Source organism: Copadichromis virginalis, linkage group LG10 (genome assembly GCF_057382275.1).
Source record: "Copadichromis virginalis isolate Kocher_CV1m ecotype Utaka linkage group LG10, C_Virginalis_male_GT1.1, whole genome shotgun sequence".
Lineage (NCBI taxonomy): Eukaryota > Metazoa > Chordata > Actinopteri > Cichliformes > Cichlidae > Copadichromis > Copadichromis virginalis.
In genome coordinates this window covers 21,533,435-21,552,596 of record NC_140627.1, presented here as the reverse complement: position 1 = coordinate 21,552,596, position 19,162 = coordinate 21,533,435, and the positions used below count along the sequence as shown (strand labels likewise).

Genomic DNA, 19,162 nt, shown 5'->3' with positions numbered 1-19,162 from the left:
ACTTTCAGATCAGCCCCCAGTTGAACACAAAGTGCTGTACACTTGACATGCCAGAAACGATACATTGAACATGTTAAAAAATAAATTAAAAAATAATATAAAATAAATTAATTTAAAAAATAAATAAATAAGATGATTATTAAAATGACATTTAAAATAATAAAATTAGCACAAATAGCAAAAACAATAATAAAATAGTATAAAAATGATGATGAGAATTACATTTAAAACAACTGACAGTATTTATCTTATGGTTCTTTTTGCATTGCCCCTCAGTTCATCACCGTTTCTATGAAACAAGCTCACTTAAATGGACCCCTCTTCCTAAAGGCTCACTTTATGCTGATCGTGCAGTCATCTGTCAATATAAAAACCATCAGATTCAAAACAATAGTGGGTAAAAGTGCTTTTGAAAACTGCAACTTGTGGACACCACAAATATGTGCAGCAACGATGGCTATGGCTGGGCGTCTGTGTTTTGTAAATATTAAATTCATTAACTCCTTATTGTGTTATATAACAGTGGAAAAGCAGGTCAGTCAACTATTACTATACAGGTCCATGGGAATCAACTTGCATAAGAAAACGCTAACTGACGTGGAAAACATCTGCCATCAGGGAATACCATATGTAACACAGCAAGTAGAATATTAACAGCTGAACAGGAAAGGCACCTCTCTGATGCAGTTTTATGCATGCTTCGAATCACACTGAGAGCATTTCAAAAGGTTTAGTCTTTTATTTTGATAAATGACCAGATTCTCTGTCATTTACATGTGTGGTTTTGTCTCCTCCTGACCTGCTCTGTACAGCCTGATATGGCTTCCAAGCAAAAACAGACTATTAGACACAGTTTCAAGCAATGCCATTTTAAATTCAGGGAATTTAAAATAGAAAGTAGCTCGTCCACAGAAGGACTGGTAGCTCCCCTTACGATAAGGGTTCAGATCGCGCGTACAGGTGTGAAATGTGTGTGTTTAGTTAGTTTGTTTGTTTGCTTGTTTTAATCAATTTTAAATCATGCTTTTTATTTGTTTTTGTTTCTAATGTCTCTGTAAAGCACTTTGAATCACCTTGTTGTTGAATTGTGCTATACAAATAAATTTGCCTTGCCTTGCCTAGAGCTGCTTGTGAAATCCACTGCCGTCAGCTCTGGCATAAGCCAGAATGCAACATAGTCTCACCCAGCTGCATTTGTCGCACCCAGAATAATCGCATATATGGATATGACAGAAAATGTAAAGAAGAAGAATAGAAGCCACAAGGAGAATTTTGTTTTTGTTTGTCTTGGTTTGTGTTTTTTATGATGAGTGGGAAGAAGAAAGAAGGAAAAGGAAGACAGAGGTGTGAGCTGACTGCTACACACTGTGGCCTTTCATAATATCGCCGATGATAGCACAAAAAGAAGACAAAGCCTCTACATGGCTGACCTGTGGAGGAGGTGAAACCTCTCTGCTAAAAACTGAGGCGTTAACTGATAAATTATTGTGTGTGAGCTGTTGTTCCTTTGTTATGGATTGTAGCTTATTTGGCCGCACAAAGACAAGTGTTTAAAGGTAAAGCCTGCTTGCACATTAACATTTTTTTCCCTCTTGTATTGCACACCTTATATGAGGAAAACTGCCAAATGCAAAATAACGAGTGTACTGCAAAGTGTTTGCATGTTATATTGTGAAACTCATTTTCAGCGAGATCAGTTGACATGCACTGAATAACTATTGCACACCAGCCATTTACTGGACAAATAATGACAAGATCAGTATCATAGTATGTGTGCCATCTGTGGGAAAATATGATGCATCTAAAGATAAAGGTCCATACAACTACCTCCAGCGCATCACAGGTTTTCTAAAAATACAGACATGCTAAATGGGAAGCATACACTTTCAGCATATACACTCATTTCCTGTACCGAATCCATAGTAAAAAAAGAAAATTCCCTGCCTATAGAATAGGGAAAAATGTATGGTTGCTGGAAGTTGTAGGCTGATGCTGGGAGACATCTGTCGCACCAAAAACCTCCTCGTTGGTCACAAACAGATTGAAACATATTGCCGCAACCAACACATTTCAAAAGGCGAAACCTTTATGCTGGAGACTCACTTTTTGCTAGCGACTGGTGGTTGTCAGACATTCACCAACCAGTGTCTAGGCCTGTGGCCTTCTATGAAAAAACAGCTCTGCTGTTAACGCAATGTCAAATTAAAAACAGAAAAAAGGAAGAAAAAAAAATGCTACTGGTCTGCTTAGTGTTTCATGATCTTGATTGACAACTGGCATCTTTACCTTTCAGACTGTCCTGCTCAGCTCTCATGATGTCAATCAGGGAGCTCTCCAGAGTGTTCATGTTGAAGCTGTCAAATGACCTGGTGCGCTCCTAAACAGAGGAGAGAAAAAAGAAACACTGTGTCACATTTTTAGCCTGCTTCAAAGACATGCAGTTAACACAACTATAAAAAGAAATGTGGTAACCAATGGTGTTAATTGTTAAAGCGGAGCAATGAAGAAATTGCCTTATTAATGCGACAATGACTTGGTTAATATCTAAGCTTGCCAAAGACTGTCTTGCCACAAGACAGACATGTTCACTCTTAACTTAGAAAATTTACACAATGGTGAAAACTTCCCGCAATACTTAAAGACTTTTGACCAAAAAGAGTTAAAAAAAAGGGGAACAGTCACATGCTTTCCTGTTTCTTCTCACCTCACTTGAGCTTGTTTCAAAGAAAAGACTTGACAGAAAGCTTTGTTTCTCTCAATGTGAGAGACTGTACAGGTACACATAGACTTAGTATTGGTTTAAATCGTTTTAAAAGTAAGAAATGAGAAATAAAAAAAGTTATAGCATTTTCTTGGCTCACGTTGTGTTCAGCTTTATTGTGTGGGTCCAGAAGGACTCATCCCAAAGTAGCTTAAAAATTATCTGTAGGTGTGTATCTACCAATGGGAAGAAGAATTAAATGTTGTTCTTTTCTTTTATTAAATCTAGCTTTTGCTCTCAGCAGTTGATTTCTCTCATCTTATAAGATGCTGTTATGTGCTTAATTACTATGTGTTTAATTCAACCCTAATTTCTTTTCTTGCATGTTTTTGTGTGCTTTTCCTGCTGTGCAACTTGCAAAGTAAACACAAGCAATAAACAGACTCGTTCAATGAGGCAACATAATGAAAGTCAAGAGAAAAACAAGCAGTCAAATGGAGCATGAGCCAAGCAAATTCCTGGGCAAAAGCTTCGTCACCTACAACAAGGGCATCCTTGGCATATCAGCCAGCCACACTGGATATAATTGTATGCACACACAAATACGTGTTAACACGCACACACCCATACGATGTGTATATACAAAATATTCTCACACTAAAAACATGTACCCATAAACAAACACACACACACACTCCAAGTGGCATGCTGATAAGGTTTCAGTGCAGACTCCACCTCAGCCAGACAAAATATGCAGTCTTTGTCAACAACTTCTAAAGAAAGTGATCAACTCTTTGGGTTTCCCTTCCTCTGAAAGAACCAAAAGTTAAATATGAAATAATTATTATTCGCATCTCGCTTTTCAATGTCTCATTGCTTCCTTCCTCCTCCTTCACCATTTTCCAAGCCATTCTCTAACAAATACCAACTTCAAAAGTAGAAATGCCTTAAAAAACCTTTTATATTCCTCATGCATGTGTCAGAGATCTCATACTTGACAAAGGCAGCAATTGTTCTAGCTAGAAGTTGTTGTTCATAGGCTGTACCCTATGACTAAAAAGTTTAGTCATGTTTATTCTCTCAAAACTTGGTCACGACTGAATATGCATGTCCTACTTTCAGTTTGGTATCTAGTCCATCGACTACTTGATTATTTAAGGGATTTTTTAAATGAGAAACAATCTCCAACTAATTTGTAGAGCGGCACTCAAAGAAAATCAACCGTTAGCATTTTGTGTAAATATGTAAAAACATAAAATAGATTATTACAAAAAAAAAAAAAAAAAAAAAAAAAAAAGACAGGAGAAGGAATGGCTGCCTAACTACTAACTGTCATGCTTCTAAAATAACAATGCCAGAACACACCTGATGTGTTCAGGTTTAACGCTGTAAAAACATCCACTTCGAAGCAATTGAACCTGACAGGATGATTGACAGATCAGACTCCAAACCATGTCAGCAACGCAGTGTTAAAATAACAAAAGCATCAGTGTGAAACAATGTGGTCTGTTTCTTTTTAAACCTAATCGGCGGACAGTTCAGATGAAATGTGGAAAACTCTAAATCCAAATTTAAAAACTATAAGCAAAGTAAGCAGTAAACTCATACAGTTCAGGTGTAGCAACAGTTCGAATGTTGGTCAGAAAACTTCTGCCTCGAGAAAAACGGAAGAGAAAAGTGTTAAATAACTGAAATAAAGCATGACACAGAAACAAGTTCACCGTTTCAGACAAAACAGAGAAAACATCCTGACAACAACACTACATAGTCAGCTCTGCCCTGGGCCTGACTGATAATGGGCAGAGAATTACCCATCATGTCACTAAGGCTGCATTATCAGTCACTCTTTAAATTTACTATGTTGTTTCTTCAGCAGCAGCTATGCAAAGATCTCTGTTGTTAAACCAGCAACCAATTCAAAGCCTAACGGCAAACTGCAGGCAGTGTCAGAAAAGACTAAGAAATGTTCATTGTCCTTTGTGTTACCATGCTAAAAGGCTCAGAAGAAACACACCTATCCAAGTGAACTACACTTCAAGGGTTGACTAGGAGGGCAACACACTTTTTCTCTTTTTCCTCATTAATCTACCGTCCGGTGTCTGGAGTTGTTCACCAAAATTCAATATCTACTATCTGATCGGCTTGAAGAGCGTGGTTGGGTATCTGGCACACTTGGCTGGTAAAACAGCCAAACTTCCCAGCTGTAGCCAAATTTCTTACCAGCATTTGAGCTGACTACAACAGAAACAACACTGTGGCAGAACACACCCAATGCACTAACTCTCTCTCCCTCAAAACAAATATCAACATGGGGATACAGGCCAGATTGTATCCACCATTTTCTCATATCCGCTTCAGTATAATATGTGCACTTGCGCTATTGCCTAAGGACAAATAAGTCAAACACTCCAAGGCAAGGGAAGCAGAAACAGAGTCCAGGTTTGGTTTCTGCCTTAAGTATACAAGGGTAATGAGTATATTCCAACATGACGACAAATGCATACAAATAGGAAGCGGACAATGCTGTACGCATTTTTGGATTCGCACGCTTTGTGGCATCAGTTTATTTACCATCATATGTAGGCGGTGTAGTATGACAGGGTAATTCTATTATACTGTTTCTGGATAATACAAATTCATTATGTGGCTGAGATGGACTCAGTATGGTGGACTTGAGGCCTGGCTGGTTCTCTGCAGTTGCTAAGCATTAGCCTGGAGAGTGATTAATCATCAGATTTCTGCATCTCACTCGCTCTCAACAACTGGCCAGCTGTCCAGCAAAGAGCTTATCCCTGACAGATTGCAAGCATGCACAGATGCACGCACATTAGCCACAAGCAAGAAAAATGACGGTTTATATGGTAGTTCTTGTAATCTATGAACACGGCCTAATGCATACACTTAAATTTGCATGCAGCCCATTCACACTGCAAAATCATCTCTTGCAGAAACGTGTAACCCTGAAGCAGTCTATTTGAAGCTGATAATGTAAACAGTGACAGTGCAGGGTTTTTTCCTTTTACTATGCATGATAGGTGTGAATTGTTGGTTGTATGCAGCAAGGCAACCTTACTCTACCAGGCCCGGTGCCATTTGCTGTTTGTTTGACACTGAATTAAAAACTATGCACCAAACTAATCATTTAAAAATTTTGGACTATTATCCAGAATAAGGATTATGGAACACACAAAAATTGGCTTATTATTTATTATTCCATTACAATTACCTCTCAGATAATTTGACTTTTTCAGCCAGTAATTCTTATCAATCTAAAATTAATAATCAATTCTTTTTTTTCCCCCTTTTCTTTCTTTTTTTGTTTAAATTGGGACCTATGCATTGTCTAAGAAGCTTATTTGAAATGCTTGACAAAAGCGTACTGGGTCACACATGATCAGAAATTGGTTCATCTGTCATTCAATCTATGGTTCATTAAATTATGATATGGGTTAGCTTTACAACCAGTGCATAAAGTGCTGCACACAGCACACACTAGTTGCTTAACACTGACTGAAAAAGTAGTCTAGGTAGATCTGGGCTTTGCCATTCTGGGCTCCCTGGTATATTTACACAGAGTCAATTCCAATCAATTTTAGACATCTATAAAAAACAATGTCTATTTTTGACAGGAGATATTTATTTGGACAGGAGAGCCTATCATCGGCTCCGTCTATAACAGAGACCACCGACAACACGCTGCCTTTAATATCATAAAAGCTCAAGTCAAGCATGTTTGGAAAAAAACAAAAAAGCAAACAAAACCAGGGCTGGGCCTGGCTACCACTGTGTGACTGCTCCCTCTAAACAGAATCTAATCTTTAGCAGCACCAAACTGAGCAACCTCCAACAGATTTTCATGGCATGTAGAGTCATCAAAGAATGATTAAATCCAACATGCTGTGGGTGATTAACTCTCAACATTAATCATCAATGTCATCTGGCTGTTAAGATAAAATGGAAGCTGTGGCAGGGTAAAGGGATGCACAACATAAAGGCAAAAAAAGAGTAACTAAATTACACACTGGTGATGTGTAATTTGTCAAGGCTGTAGAATTTGGAGGTTATTTAATAGTTCGCTTATATTCAATTGTCGGAAGGTTGAGCTTTTAATTACATCCCTGAGATTTGTAAAAGATAGAAAGGCCAAAGAAGGAAGGTAGATACAGCTGTTAAAGAAAGGGGAGAGCAAAAGTGAATAGTGAGGTAATTCATCATTTAATTATCACAAAATAAATATAAAGTTGATAAAACTCATTCCATCCATGTTTTGACAGGCAACACAAAAGTCCAATGACAATGAGAATAGCAGAGTTTGAGCCATATCAGGTTAACGTGACCTGCAAAGCGTAGGAAGAGCAGCAGGTAGTGGCACATGCGCTAATGTCTGGGCTCCTGCAACCACGTACAGTAGAACGTCAGGAGTATGAGCAAGCTAAAGGACAAAATGACACCAGAAAATGTTAACGAAAACTCATGCATTACAGAGCACGACACCCCAGAGGACACAGTCCAAGGCTCAGAAGACTGGGACAGAACGGTTTGAATCAACAGAAAAGTATCGATGCCATTTTTAGTGATTTATTTTCCATTCTTAAATGTGGATCCATTTTATTTATTTGGAACTGACCAAAGAATTTAGACATTTGTTTGCGTTCTTCTGTCACAGAACTTTAACTGATTAGATTGTCACTTTGTTATATACCTATTTCGTTTTAAAATGCAGACCAGAAATAAATATTTAAATCAAAATCAACCTTACATCATCACAAGTAAAAAGTCAAAATTATATACTGATCGATAGACTGACATTAACAAATTTCCCACGTGTGGGACTAATAAAGGTTATCTTATCTTATTAAAGAAAAGAATTGTGATAAAAAAAAATTTAAAAAATTCCACATTGCTCAGCTCTGGTGATTGTACTAAACAGTAATATTAACTACTCCCAGCTGCCAAAAACAACCAAATACACAGTGTTGTCTGAACAGTGTGTGCGTTTGGGTTTTAAAACAAGTGACAAAGGGAGGCGTTCAAGCAGTATTTGAACTGCTTGGGGATTAGATTAAAACAACTCACTTACTGTATGCATTCAGCAAAGCTACCTATAATAAGACACTAGGGCTGCTCAATTAATCGAATTTTAATCACGATTACGATCTGGGCTTTCAACGATCATTAAAAATGACTGAGCCGATTATTAGCCCCTCCCTAATTTATCCGCGACACCTTAAAGGCCGGTCCGTGAAAATATTGTCGGGCATAAACCGGTCCGTGGCGCAAAAAAGGTTGGAGACCACTGATTAAGAGGACCCGAGGGAAGCTCGGAAAGCTAAGCAGAAGTTATTTGGAGAGTGACTGCCGTTGGTTGAAAAGAGAGTTTAAAAAAAAAAAAAAAAAAACTTCAGTGGTGTTGCACACTATTTTATATTATTTTTTTAAAGTCATTGTTAACTCTTTAAAGCCGGTCAGAGCAGCACGCTCCGTTTTGCGTAACTATTTTTAAATCCCTGTAGAACCTGAACCGTGTAAGCTAGCGCAATAATTTGTTTTGCATATGAAACCGGAGGAGTTGTACTTACATCTGATGCCATCAGCTTGTCCTCGGTCACGGTTTCGTTCCACATATAGCTTTGCAAAAATTGCATAAAAAGCGCTTGCAGGAACAAAAACATAATATTCCAGAAACACGCTTTGCCGTTCCTGTCAGCTGTTCGTAACACTTCCCACAGTGAAATGATGCACATGCTGTTTTCTTTGCAAATTTGCATCATAGGATTGTTTTTTGTTTTTCCTGCAGTATATAAAAATTGCTGTATCTCCAAAATAAAACTATGAAGACACTCAAAATAAATTTCCTGTTGTTGTAAACTATTTTTTGCAACTTTATTGTATTTAAAGTTTTGAGGGATAAGCCTCTTAAATTTCTCCAAGTAGAAATATATGTAAACAAAACAAAAGCGATTTTCAATTTTTTTTGTAGTTTATTGCACTTTTTTGCAATTTATGTAATTACTATGGACTTAATGCATACATATTATTAAAATATGGGCTATAACAGTTGTATTGATGTATAGCAACTTGAAATGCTCCCACAAATGGCACTACAGCATGTAAAAAAATAATATAAGCTCTGGTGGACTTTGTTCTATAGTAGGTCTTAAAGGGTTAAATAAATATCGTCAAATAATCGTGATCTCAATTTCAGTGAAAATAATCGTGATTATCATTTTTGCCATAATCGAGCAGCCCTATAAGACACCTGAACATAAACTTTCCTTTGTCAACTCTTTTTTGTTATATCAAATTTTGCTGAACACATATTTCAGTGACTAATTAGGGCTTATGCACACACGTATACACAAGTGCCCTTTCTTCCTGTTGCAGAGCGTCTGTCAAGGGCGTAAGAAGGGCACAATGAGGCTGTATGAGCAGGAGAGTTATGTGCTTGCCGGTGCACCGCTCATTAGTTTAAAAAAAAGAAAAAAAAAAGAAAGTTTTTTTTCTAATTTAACAACACTGTCACAAGGACCAGTGGTAATGGTTTTAACCTTGGGCTTCAAATGACCGAGAGAATTTGTCTGAAATGGCATGACAGTTTTCATGCAGAACATCACAGGTAGGCAAGGAAGGGTACCTGAAAGGCCTGAGGCTTATCTTTAAAGCAAATTTGTCAGTGTCAGCGTGATTGTGTACAGGAACCATAAGGTGTTGTGTTTAACACAGGAAAATGGGCAGGTCTACAGTTCAATTACCTGATACGTGAGTAGGGCTGCTCGATTATGGCAAAAATGATAATCACGATTATTTTCACTGAAATTGAGATCACGATTATTTGACGATATTTATTTAACCCTTTAAGACCTACTATAGAACAAAGTCCACCAGAGCTTATATTATTTTTTTACATGCTGTAGTGCCATTTGTGGGAGCATTTCAAGTTGCTATACATCAATACAACTGTTATAGCCCATATTTTAATAATATGTATGCATTAAGTGCATAGTAATTACATAAATTGCAAAAAAGTGCAATAAACTACAAAAAAAATTGAAAATCGCTTTTGTTTTGTTTACATATATTTCTACTTGGAGAAATTTAAGAGGCTTATCCCTCAAAACTTTAAATACAATAAAGTTGCAAAAAATAGTTTACAACAACAGGAAATTTATTTTGAGTGTCTTCATAGTTTTATTTTGGAGATACAGCAATTTTTATATACTGCAGGAAAAACAAAAAACAATCCTATGATGCAGATTTGCAAAGAAAACAGCATGTGCATCATTTCACTGTGGGAAGTGTTACGAACAGCTGATAGGAACGGCAAAGCGTGTTTCTGGAATATTATGTTTTTGTTCCTGCAAGCGCTTTTTATGCAATTTTTGCAAAGCTATATGTGGAACGAAACCGTGACCGAGGACAAGCTGATGGCATCAGATGTAAGTACAACTCCTCCGGTTTCATATGCAAAACAAATTATTGCGCTAGCTTACACGGTTCAGGTTCTACAGGGATTTAAAAATAGTTACGCAAAACGGAGCGTGCTGCTCTGACCGGCTTTAAAGGGTTAACAATGACTTTAAAAAAATAATATAAAATAGTGTGCAACACCACTGAAGTTTTTTTTTTTTTTTTTAAACTCTCTTTTCAACCAACGGCAGTCACTCTCCAAATAACTTCTGCTTAGCTTTCCGAGCTTCCCTCGGGTCCTCTTAATCAGCGGTCTCCAACCTTTTTTGCGCCACGGACCGGTTTATGCCCGACAATATTTTCACGGACCGGCCTTTAAGGTGTCGCGGATAAATTAGGGAGGGGCTAATAATCGGCTCAGTCATTTTTAATGATCGTTGAAAGCCCAGATCGTAATCGTGATTAAAATTCGATTAATTGAGCAGCCCTATACGTGAGTATTCATACTCATATATACGTGTGTGCGCTTTGGGGTTAGGGAGTTAAAATTGTACTTTTGCCTTGTTTGAAATATATTATTAATACATCTGTGAAAAACCGCAGCAATAATTCTACCATTTCACCCCCAAAAAAGGGGTTGATCCATGCAAACCATTTGCCATTGCCACACCTGACATCCTAGTGATCCCACAAAAATATATCAGTTTAAGAATAAGCAGATCGCTCCAGGACACAAATGAGCTATGAACAAATAAAAATGAGCAGAAGAAAATTACTTATCGGAATAAATTCAGGCAATAATAAAATAACATTTAGCTTTGCTTACTTGCTAATCCAGAACTTATACTTCTGCTGTAAAGTGAAAGTTTTATTTCAGGAGTTCACAGTACATATATGAACGGATGTTCACACATACCTTTCTTATCTCTTCTCAACCGGAGTTTACAAACAATGTTTTCTGTCTGCCATTACCAGACATAATAAATAGCTGCATTTTACTCTCGGTTTTATCAGGCACAAAGCAACAGGCCTTGCTTTTTCAGCCACTTCCATGGCTTTGTTTGTCTAACTTTTTTACTGACAATTAACTCTGGACAGGATAGAGTTTACCCAACTGCACTTCCTCTAGTTCACACTCAATATTTTCTGCATCATATTTTCATTAAAGATTCAGATGTTAGCAGTTTTCACGCATGTACTGCCACCCTTGGCCTTTGTAGAATATAACCAACAAAGGTTCATGTAAATACTGAATATCATCTTTAGGCTCCTGAGCACCATCCGTCCAGTTATACATCCATCCATTTTCTTAATCTGATTCAGGATTGGGGGTGGGGTCTGAGGTCTGGAGACTCTCCCAACTGTCATGGTGTGAGAGGAGAGGTAGACCCTCGACAAGTCGCCAGTATATAGCAGCACTAACACAGAGACAGCCAATTAACCTAACATGGATGTCACTGGACTGTAGGAGGAAGATTTAGTATCTGGAGGCAAAAGGGAAACATGCAGACACAGGACCTTCTTGCTGAGAGGCGACAGCTCTAACCACTGTGCCGCCCACTCCAGAGCTACAGTATTTTCCAAACATGCATCCATTTTCTTAACCTCTTATCAAATTCAGGGTCACAGAAGAGCTGGAGCCCATGTAAGCTGACGCAGGGCATCCAACTACAAATATTTAAAGCACAGGCTTATCGAGTAAAAACAAACGGCCTAATAGTCTAATATTCGTAACGCAAACCAGCTTACAACCCCGTGTACTGGTCATTTACAGGTCTGATTTTACATAAAAAGTAGCGTTGTTTTGGTTAAAGCGATATGTAAAACCACACTCTGCAAAGATTTTCTGGACATACACAGAGACAGTTTTAATAATGTGCCTTCAGATAACAGCATCATTATTTCTAAGCTGCACAAACAGTCAGGAGCGCTGTAACCAACAGTTACCCAGGTGGCTTACTGAGGCAATATCCTGTGCTGGCTTCTCTACCTCAGACCCTGCAGGTCTTGACCTGGTCACTGGCCAGATTTACCAGTCTGAAACCACTCAGTACACCTGACACAGCAGCAGGCTTCTGACCTTGAAATTCACGGGTGAAGAATTAGAGGACAAAGAAGGAAAGAATAACAGATAGAAGAAGAAGAAAATAAAGACTTCCCTGACATTTAAAAAGTACACATTTCTGGTCAAAGGTTATTTACTAAGTGAACTGTGTGCTAGCAGTTAGCAGCAGTGTGTCTGGATAGTTAACCACTGTAACATATCTGACTGGTTGCATACTATTGATTTATTGTGTTTATGTGCAGCGAGTTTATAGTGCAAAGGTCACAAAAGTACTGACTTACAGAAATCATCTATATTACATGTTTACGACATTAAAAATGCACAAAGAAGCAGATGTTGTGATGAAATAGGAGTTATTTCATCAAACACAGAAGACCTGAATAATGCCCAACTGATCCTTCATCTGTTGTGTGTGCTAAAACTCCAACAGTTGAGGCTTACAGGAGAAGGGATGTGACACAGGTCTGTTTAGTTCACAGTTACACAAACTACAGTGTTTCATTTACCAAATCCGGGAGTGCCTTGTGTAAGACAACTTGTGTAATCAGTCATCTGAACAATGCCTGATCTCAACAAACATTGACAAGAACCATTTTAAAAACAGTTTTAAAGAAAGCAAAACAAAACCATCTTTCCCATAACTTCCTCTGGAGTATTTCTGTAGCTACGGGAGTAAATGGATAGGAAACTGCTTAAGGCAACTGATGAGACCGATGTGGCAATTTTCATGTCACATGTATATGCAAGCATGGATAATGAAAGCCAAACAACACTTGGATAGATGTATTTAAGAGTGAAATATACAGAGAAGGCACTGGCAATTAAATGTGACGCTTGGTTGGCTGTGCAGTAATTTAACAATGGTTTCTACAGTAACCACTTCACCACAACATCATGACCTACAGTACATGCTCACACCAAAATGAAACATTTCAAGATTCGGTTGTTTTGTGGTGGATCGAAACTGACAAAAAGAAAAAAGAGAAGAAAAACAACTGATGTGATTCAGAATTTGACAGACTTATAAGCAAATCCTCATTTACATGTAGTAAACTATCTCAGTTGGAACAAATCCTAATATCCACATGAAGTGCATATGAAGTGAATGTTCCAAAGCGGCTGCATTACACAATGCAACAAGCAGCACTGATACAGATCTGAGTGGAAGATGTAACTACGGGCAAAACAATACCGATCCACATCCACGCAAAGCGAGGCGAAAACAAATCTGCGTGAACTGATCGTGTCCGACTTGCCATTACGCCACCGTGCATATGCTTGAAAAGTACAGATTCACGAAGGAGATGTTCTTGAAGAAAAGAAGCAAAAGTGGAGATTGCGGCAGGTTTCAAAATGAGCTTGAGGACTATAAATATACACAGCAATTTCTTAACAGTCATTGTTATCCTTTGTTTGTTATTGAAACCTATATTTTAAATGTGTTGTTATTTTAAAAAAGGAGTTACACTTACATAATCAGTCCCTCTCCCTCTCTCAGACATGCACACCGACAGGGAGGCCATTCTACGCCCATCCTCCATCTGCCCTTGCAGTATCAAGGGGGCAAGAGGACAATGCTACTTTAGTTGATCTGATTCAACCACAAGGAAGAACAACATACTGCAGCTACAGGAAAGCTAGCTTAACTCTAACACCGGGATGTAACAGTCAGGCTTCTCAAAATTGTTGCAGAAACCCAAATCTGATCTACAGGCTGTTTGACACCAGTTGTAACGCCAGTTGTAATGCTTTTAACGCATTTAAATCTACAAAGCATGTTGGGAACTTCTTTCTCATTATACTTTTTCTGGTCTTTTTTTTTTTTTTATTAAGCCAACAGCTTTTTTTGTACCATCCAACCATGCTAATCTGTAATTTTGTGCTCATGAAGACATAACAGCTGCGTATGTGCACCTCTGCACAAAGCAGGGAGGAGGATGGAGACAAAGTGAGACACAGGAGAGCCTCCCTCCTTCCAGCATGAGCCGAAAGTGATGCTTCTATAAGATCATTATAGTATTCTATCACTGATGACCCCGTTCACATATCACAACAAATGATTTTGCATACAGTAACTAATTAACTTAAGAGGACGGATATTAGCTGAACAGGTAATACAGAACTAGGTCACAACATTTGCCCAGTTATTTAATCAATTTAAGCTTTTTAAATCTTTTTGACATGTAAAAACTGTTAATAGAAGCAATAGGATGAAGTTATAAATTAGCTAACTACCTTGTTACAATTTTAGTTATCTTTTTTTAAACTACAATGCTAAATAAGTGAGCCACCATCCTTGTAATTATGCTGCCAGAAAACTAGCTAAAAGAGAGAGGATGTTCCTAATATTGTCCTCTTAAGGGAAGTCCACACAGCAAGTGTGGTGACAATCAGAGACCACAGAAGGTCACTGACATTTAGTGGCTTTAAGCAATGATGGGGTGGGAGCTAAAAAAGCTCATTTCAAACGTTGGATGAACTGTACCAACACCCTGTACAAGACAAATGAGGATGTCTTAACTGAATCATGCAAAGCTAGTCTAGTGGAGTCCAAGAATAAAAATATGGAACTGTAAATGAGAATAACAGGCCCCCTTTAAATAGTCTCCTCATCAAAGCAAACTGGAACAGGTCAGACACGAACCTGGGCCGCACAACTACCTACAGCAATTAGCTGTTAACAACATTAATCCTAAATAGCTACTGAGAAGCATGTGCTCCCTCTCTAATACATGTCAAGACATGTCCGCACAACCTTCTGGCTGCTGAGCCTGTGGAGTGTTGAGTCATTAACTGCTAATGGACAAGAAGAAAGGTCACAACAAGCATCACTTTTAACAGTTTTAAGTTACTTTGCATCTTTAGAGAATTTTGGATTCACTGGTAAAGAACGTGTCCAGGAAATCTGCAATCTATACGTTCAGTTATGATGTTGACAGGCTGCTGAATCTAAAAAGACATGCAGCCACCAGGACTATTTAACACGATCTATTTTCATCCATGACGACGACTACGACTGACACCAACTTGCAGGGACTTTGTCACAACGTAAAAAAGTAAAGGATATGTAGGGTACTTAAAGAAACATTTCACTGGATAGGCCCAGATGGGTCTATAGCCACCTCTGTCTCTTTCCCCTCCTCCTTATAACGACCAGCACAATCAATCACGGGCTAGATCAATAGAATGAATTTATCTCCAGGCCCCTCTACCTCTTTCCATTACAGCTGGTTTCTACATGTGACAGTACAATTATTTAAGCAGTCTTCATTGTATGTGGACCCAGCTTTTAAAATGAATGAACAGGTTGGATTTTTTTTTTATTAAGGGGTGGCCACCCATGCCATGACATACAGTAAGTGATTAATGTAACTCTAAATCTTATAAATCATCAGGCTCTCTTTTACACAGTGTAATAGGTCAAGAGCCTAATATATGCAAAGCATAAAGAACTGAGCAAGGTTCATGGATCTACAGTATCACCGTTTGTTGCTAATGGTTGTTTACGACTGGAACAAAAGCAATCTAACCATAATGTATTGTTATTCATCACTTAATGCAGATATAGTTTTTGACACTATTGTCTGTCGTTATACCCTCCATCGCCGTCTTCATTTTGTACCTCGCTCTCCCAGTCTCCCATTATAAAATCTTATCATTTTTTTTCTGTCCATGCCGTCTTCTCCCCCATTCCTATATGCGCCCCCCCCCCAATTCACATGGCACACACCACTGCAGTGACAGAGCCACATTAGTCATCGCAAAGGACGCTCAGCTATAGAAGTACAGAGTCCAATAACAGGTTTAACACAGTAGCAAAAGCATCGTGTAAATCTGTGCCCTCCTGCTGTGTCTAAAAATAGAAGATGTACCACATAATGCTATAATATTAATAGTTCACATAAATGACATCCTGCTGTTTAATAATTCAGGTGATGAGCAGCTACAACTGAAAAATATTCAGAACCAGACATATACGCTGGACATTCATGCTTAGTATACAACATAATTGGGAAGAAAAAGAGGACAATTCCATACAGTTAGTGAAAATTCCCACTCAACCATCTGAATAAACATCTTAGAGGCAAACTGACCTGAAAGGGGAAGATGTTATCGCTGCGGCCAACTCCATCATCCATCCAGGACTTGGGGTTAAAGCCTGCGGGACTGTTTCGAGGGTACTTCTGGGATGCCACATGGTTGTTAGGGAAGGTCTTCTTCAATGGGGAGATAGAGTTAATGGGAGTCATCCCGCCATTCAGCCCGCGTCGATAATCTCTGCCTTGAGATCCTCCCCAGCCGCCACCACTACCATATCCTCCTCCGGGACTCCAGGAAGTGGAGGAGCCGGGGGAGGGAGAGGGACTCTGGTAGCTGGCTGGACCCCAGGGAGACGGGGGCTTGTTCAGGCTGTTGGACAAATGCGGCAACTGGCTGAAAGCTGCATTCCTGTGTGGGAAGGGCGGTGGTGGGTGGGGAGAAGCTGGAGAACGCCGATGCTGCTGGTGTTGGCTGTGGGGGTGCTGGAAATGGGGATGAGGTGGGGGAGCCGGGTGGTGCTGGGACAAGGCAGCAGCTGGTCCGATCTGGGGGGAGAAGTTCCCACCAAACCCTGGACTGACGTGGTGTGAGAAGTTCTGGAACAGCAGAGGCCCGTTACTGGCAGACGCCGGGTTGAAAAAGCTGACATCCTCGTTGATGATTGTTGATGGCGCAGGTGGGATGGCGGGTGACCAGTTGTTAAAGCCAGAAAGCGATGACGAGGTTGTACTGGACTGAACTGGGCCCGTACCCCCGAGACCAGATGTCTCCTGGTAATCAAAGCCTGTCAGAACAGGTGACTCAAGACGGAGCTGCTTCTCTTTTCCATTACTGCTGTCAGATGTGCCATTCTCTGTCTTGCCTTCCTCGGACCTGGCTTTTTCCAATTCTGAAATTATCCCAACGCCACTTCCACCCTCTTGGTGACTCCCAGGAGACAACTGCTGCTTTTCTTGCGTTTCTTGCATTTCCTGTTGCTGCTGTGCTTTGGGTTTTTCTGGCCCCCCCAGGATTTCGTCTTGCACGCTGTTGTGGGTGGCGGAGGCAGGGAAGAGCCAGGGAGAGCCTCCCGTGGTGCCATTCCCTGCGGCTGTGGTGCTGTTTATGAAAGCGGCAGGGCTCTGCGACACATTTTGGTGATGATGAGGGGGCTGCAGATGCGGGTGGATTCGGACCGGGAATGCAGACTTGTTGCCAGTGTTGTTTTGAACTAGAACTCCAAACCCGTAATCCCCCATTTGTTTTCTCCCCCCACAGACAAGTGCTATCCCGTGATCGTTTGGTCCTATAGAGAGAAGAGCATACAAGCATGGCATGCACTGAGTTAGCAGTCACCCACTCACATTAACCAACAGATCAAGGGATTTAGAAAAAAAAAAAACAACGAAGTGAGGGGACACAGAGGCATGGAAATCTCTTTATGTGTAGGTTCTAAATGAGATCCTACACACATATAACATTCACTGTACTGTGGCTTTAGAGCTCATCCTTAAAAAAAAGCCAGCCAGTTAACGTTACATCTTTAGCTAATTATAACCCCGTGACGTTGCCAGATTGTCTACAGCTGAGCTGCTGGCAGCCACCAGTAAAGCCAGAACCACTGCTGTGTCGAGCATATAGTCTCCATTTGGGGACGTTTTACTAACGAAAACCAACTGACAGGCAACTAATTATCACCCAAGAAACGCACATTAGCACAAAATATCAACGAAGGCTGAAAATATTGACAAAAAACCAACAAAACTGTCAAAAATAAAACACTCGACCTTGTTTGACAGCTGTCAGCACCCTGGGAAGAGCCCACTATCAAAATTACGTTTATATTAATACGGCTTTTTTATCAGTCGGGCAAATTATTGTTAATTAATCGGTTTCACGCGTCGACGGAGAAGCAGTTTAAATCGCTGTTAGCTGACCAGCTAACTTTTCCATCCGTTGCTAACATTAGCTTGCTAGCTAACGACCGTTAGCACGAATGCTAGCTAGCTGGACAGGTTGAAGGCAAGCGAATAAAACATCTCCTCACCTTCTGATCACCACCTTTCGACCTCGGCGTCGTCTGTGTCGAGATCCTTTCCCTCGGGCTGAGAGCGAGACGGTGTCCTTGAAACAATGAGTGCGGCAGGCAAAGGTTTTCAGAGGCGGTTTTAGTAGCTGACTCGTACAGTGCAGTCGGTCAGCTCTTTTTTTTCTCTCTCCCTTCTCCTGACGTGTCCTGCCTGCTCAATGACACAGCTCTCTATCTGCTGCCTGTAATCTGGACCGTATCATCGAAGAGCTTTGTTAACGTGGCAGTGTGTGACTTATACTCGGTTCGTTCATAAAGCCTTATTCGATCGGTTTCATTGTTCGCTTTATTTTCTTTTCTTCTCACTAACTGTCTCTCCTTCAGAGCCAGCCGATCCTCTGTGTGTGTGCTTGCTTGCTTCTTGGCTGCCCCTCTCTCCTGGAACCGACCGTGGCCGAATGACAGCGAAAGATCAGCCGAGACACACTTCCGCTTCTGGGACGGCCCCTCTTCGCTTAGACCACGCCTTCACGGGGCCACACCTCGGTACGCGATTGGTTGGACCACCGGCAACCTCTCTAAAATTCTTCATCATTTAACAGCTATGCGCCAATAATATAACCACGCCGTGCTTTAAGGGCCTGCCCACTCAGGGCAGAAAAAAACCCTCCTCCCATCGCTATCCTGTCTTTTCACGATGCAGCCTATATCAGGTCGTGAGAAAAATGAGAAACCCAACCCCCCCACCAAAGCTTCAGTAAAAGCGCATCCTTGGCTCGGGCTTTTTGATCCCTAGCTCATTTGTTGTGTGGAGATGAAACAAGGAGGTATGCTATCGTTTTTTTTGGTGGTCGTTTTGGTGTTCCTTTTCATGCATAACTTAAATGCAAACCTCGTCCTCTTCACACTGGCCACTGCACTCTGCAGTATTTTTCAGCAT

At 40.0% G+C, this 19,162-nt stretch overlaps 1 protein-coding gene across 5 annotated transcripts in view; it reads right to left on the bottom strand.

Moving 5' to 3' along the window:
• cpeb4b (cytoplasmic polyadenylation element binding protein 4b) overlaps window positions 1–18,798 on the bottom strand; it is a 33,367-nt gene extending 14,569 nt beyond the window's left edge. Inside the window, exons 1-4 of one of the 5 annotated variants that reach the window (XM_085470660.1) lie at window positions 18,241–18,798; window positions 16,268–17,499; window positions 13,646–13,714; window positions 2,287–2,377 (exon numbers count right to left, since the gene is read on the bottom strand). In XM_085470660.1, coding sequence (XP_085326786.1) covers window positions 2,287–2,377; window positions 13,646–13,714; window positions 16,268–17,452 — 1,345 coding nt within the window. In that variant the 5' untranslated portion in view covers window positions 17,453–17,499; window positions 18,241–18,798. The remainder of the gene's footprint in view (window positions 1–2,286; window positions 2,378–13,645; window positions 13,715–16,267; window positions 17,500–18,240) is intronic. The other 4 variants (XM_085470662.1, XM_085470661.1, XM_085470663.1 and 1 more) reach the window with 4 other exon arrangements.
• Window positions 18,799–19,162: the final 364 nt, after the last annotated feature.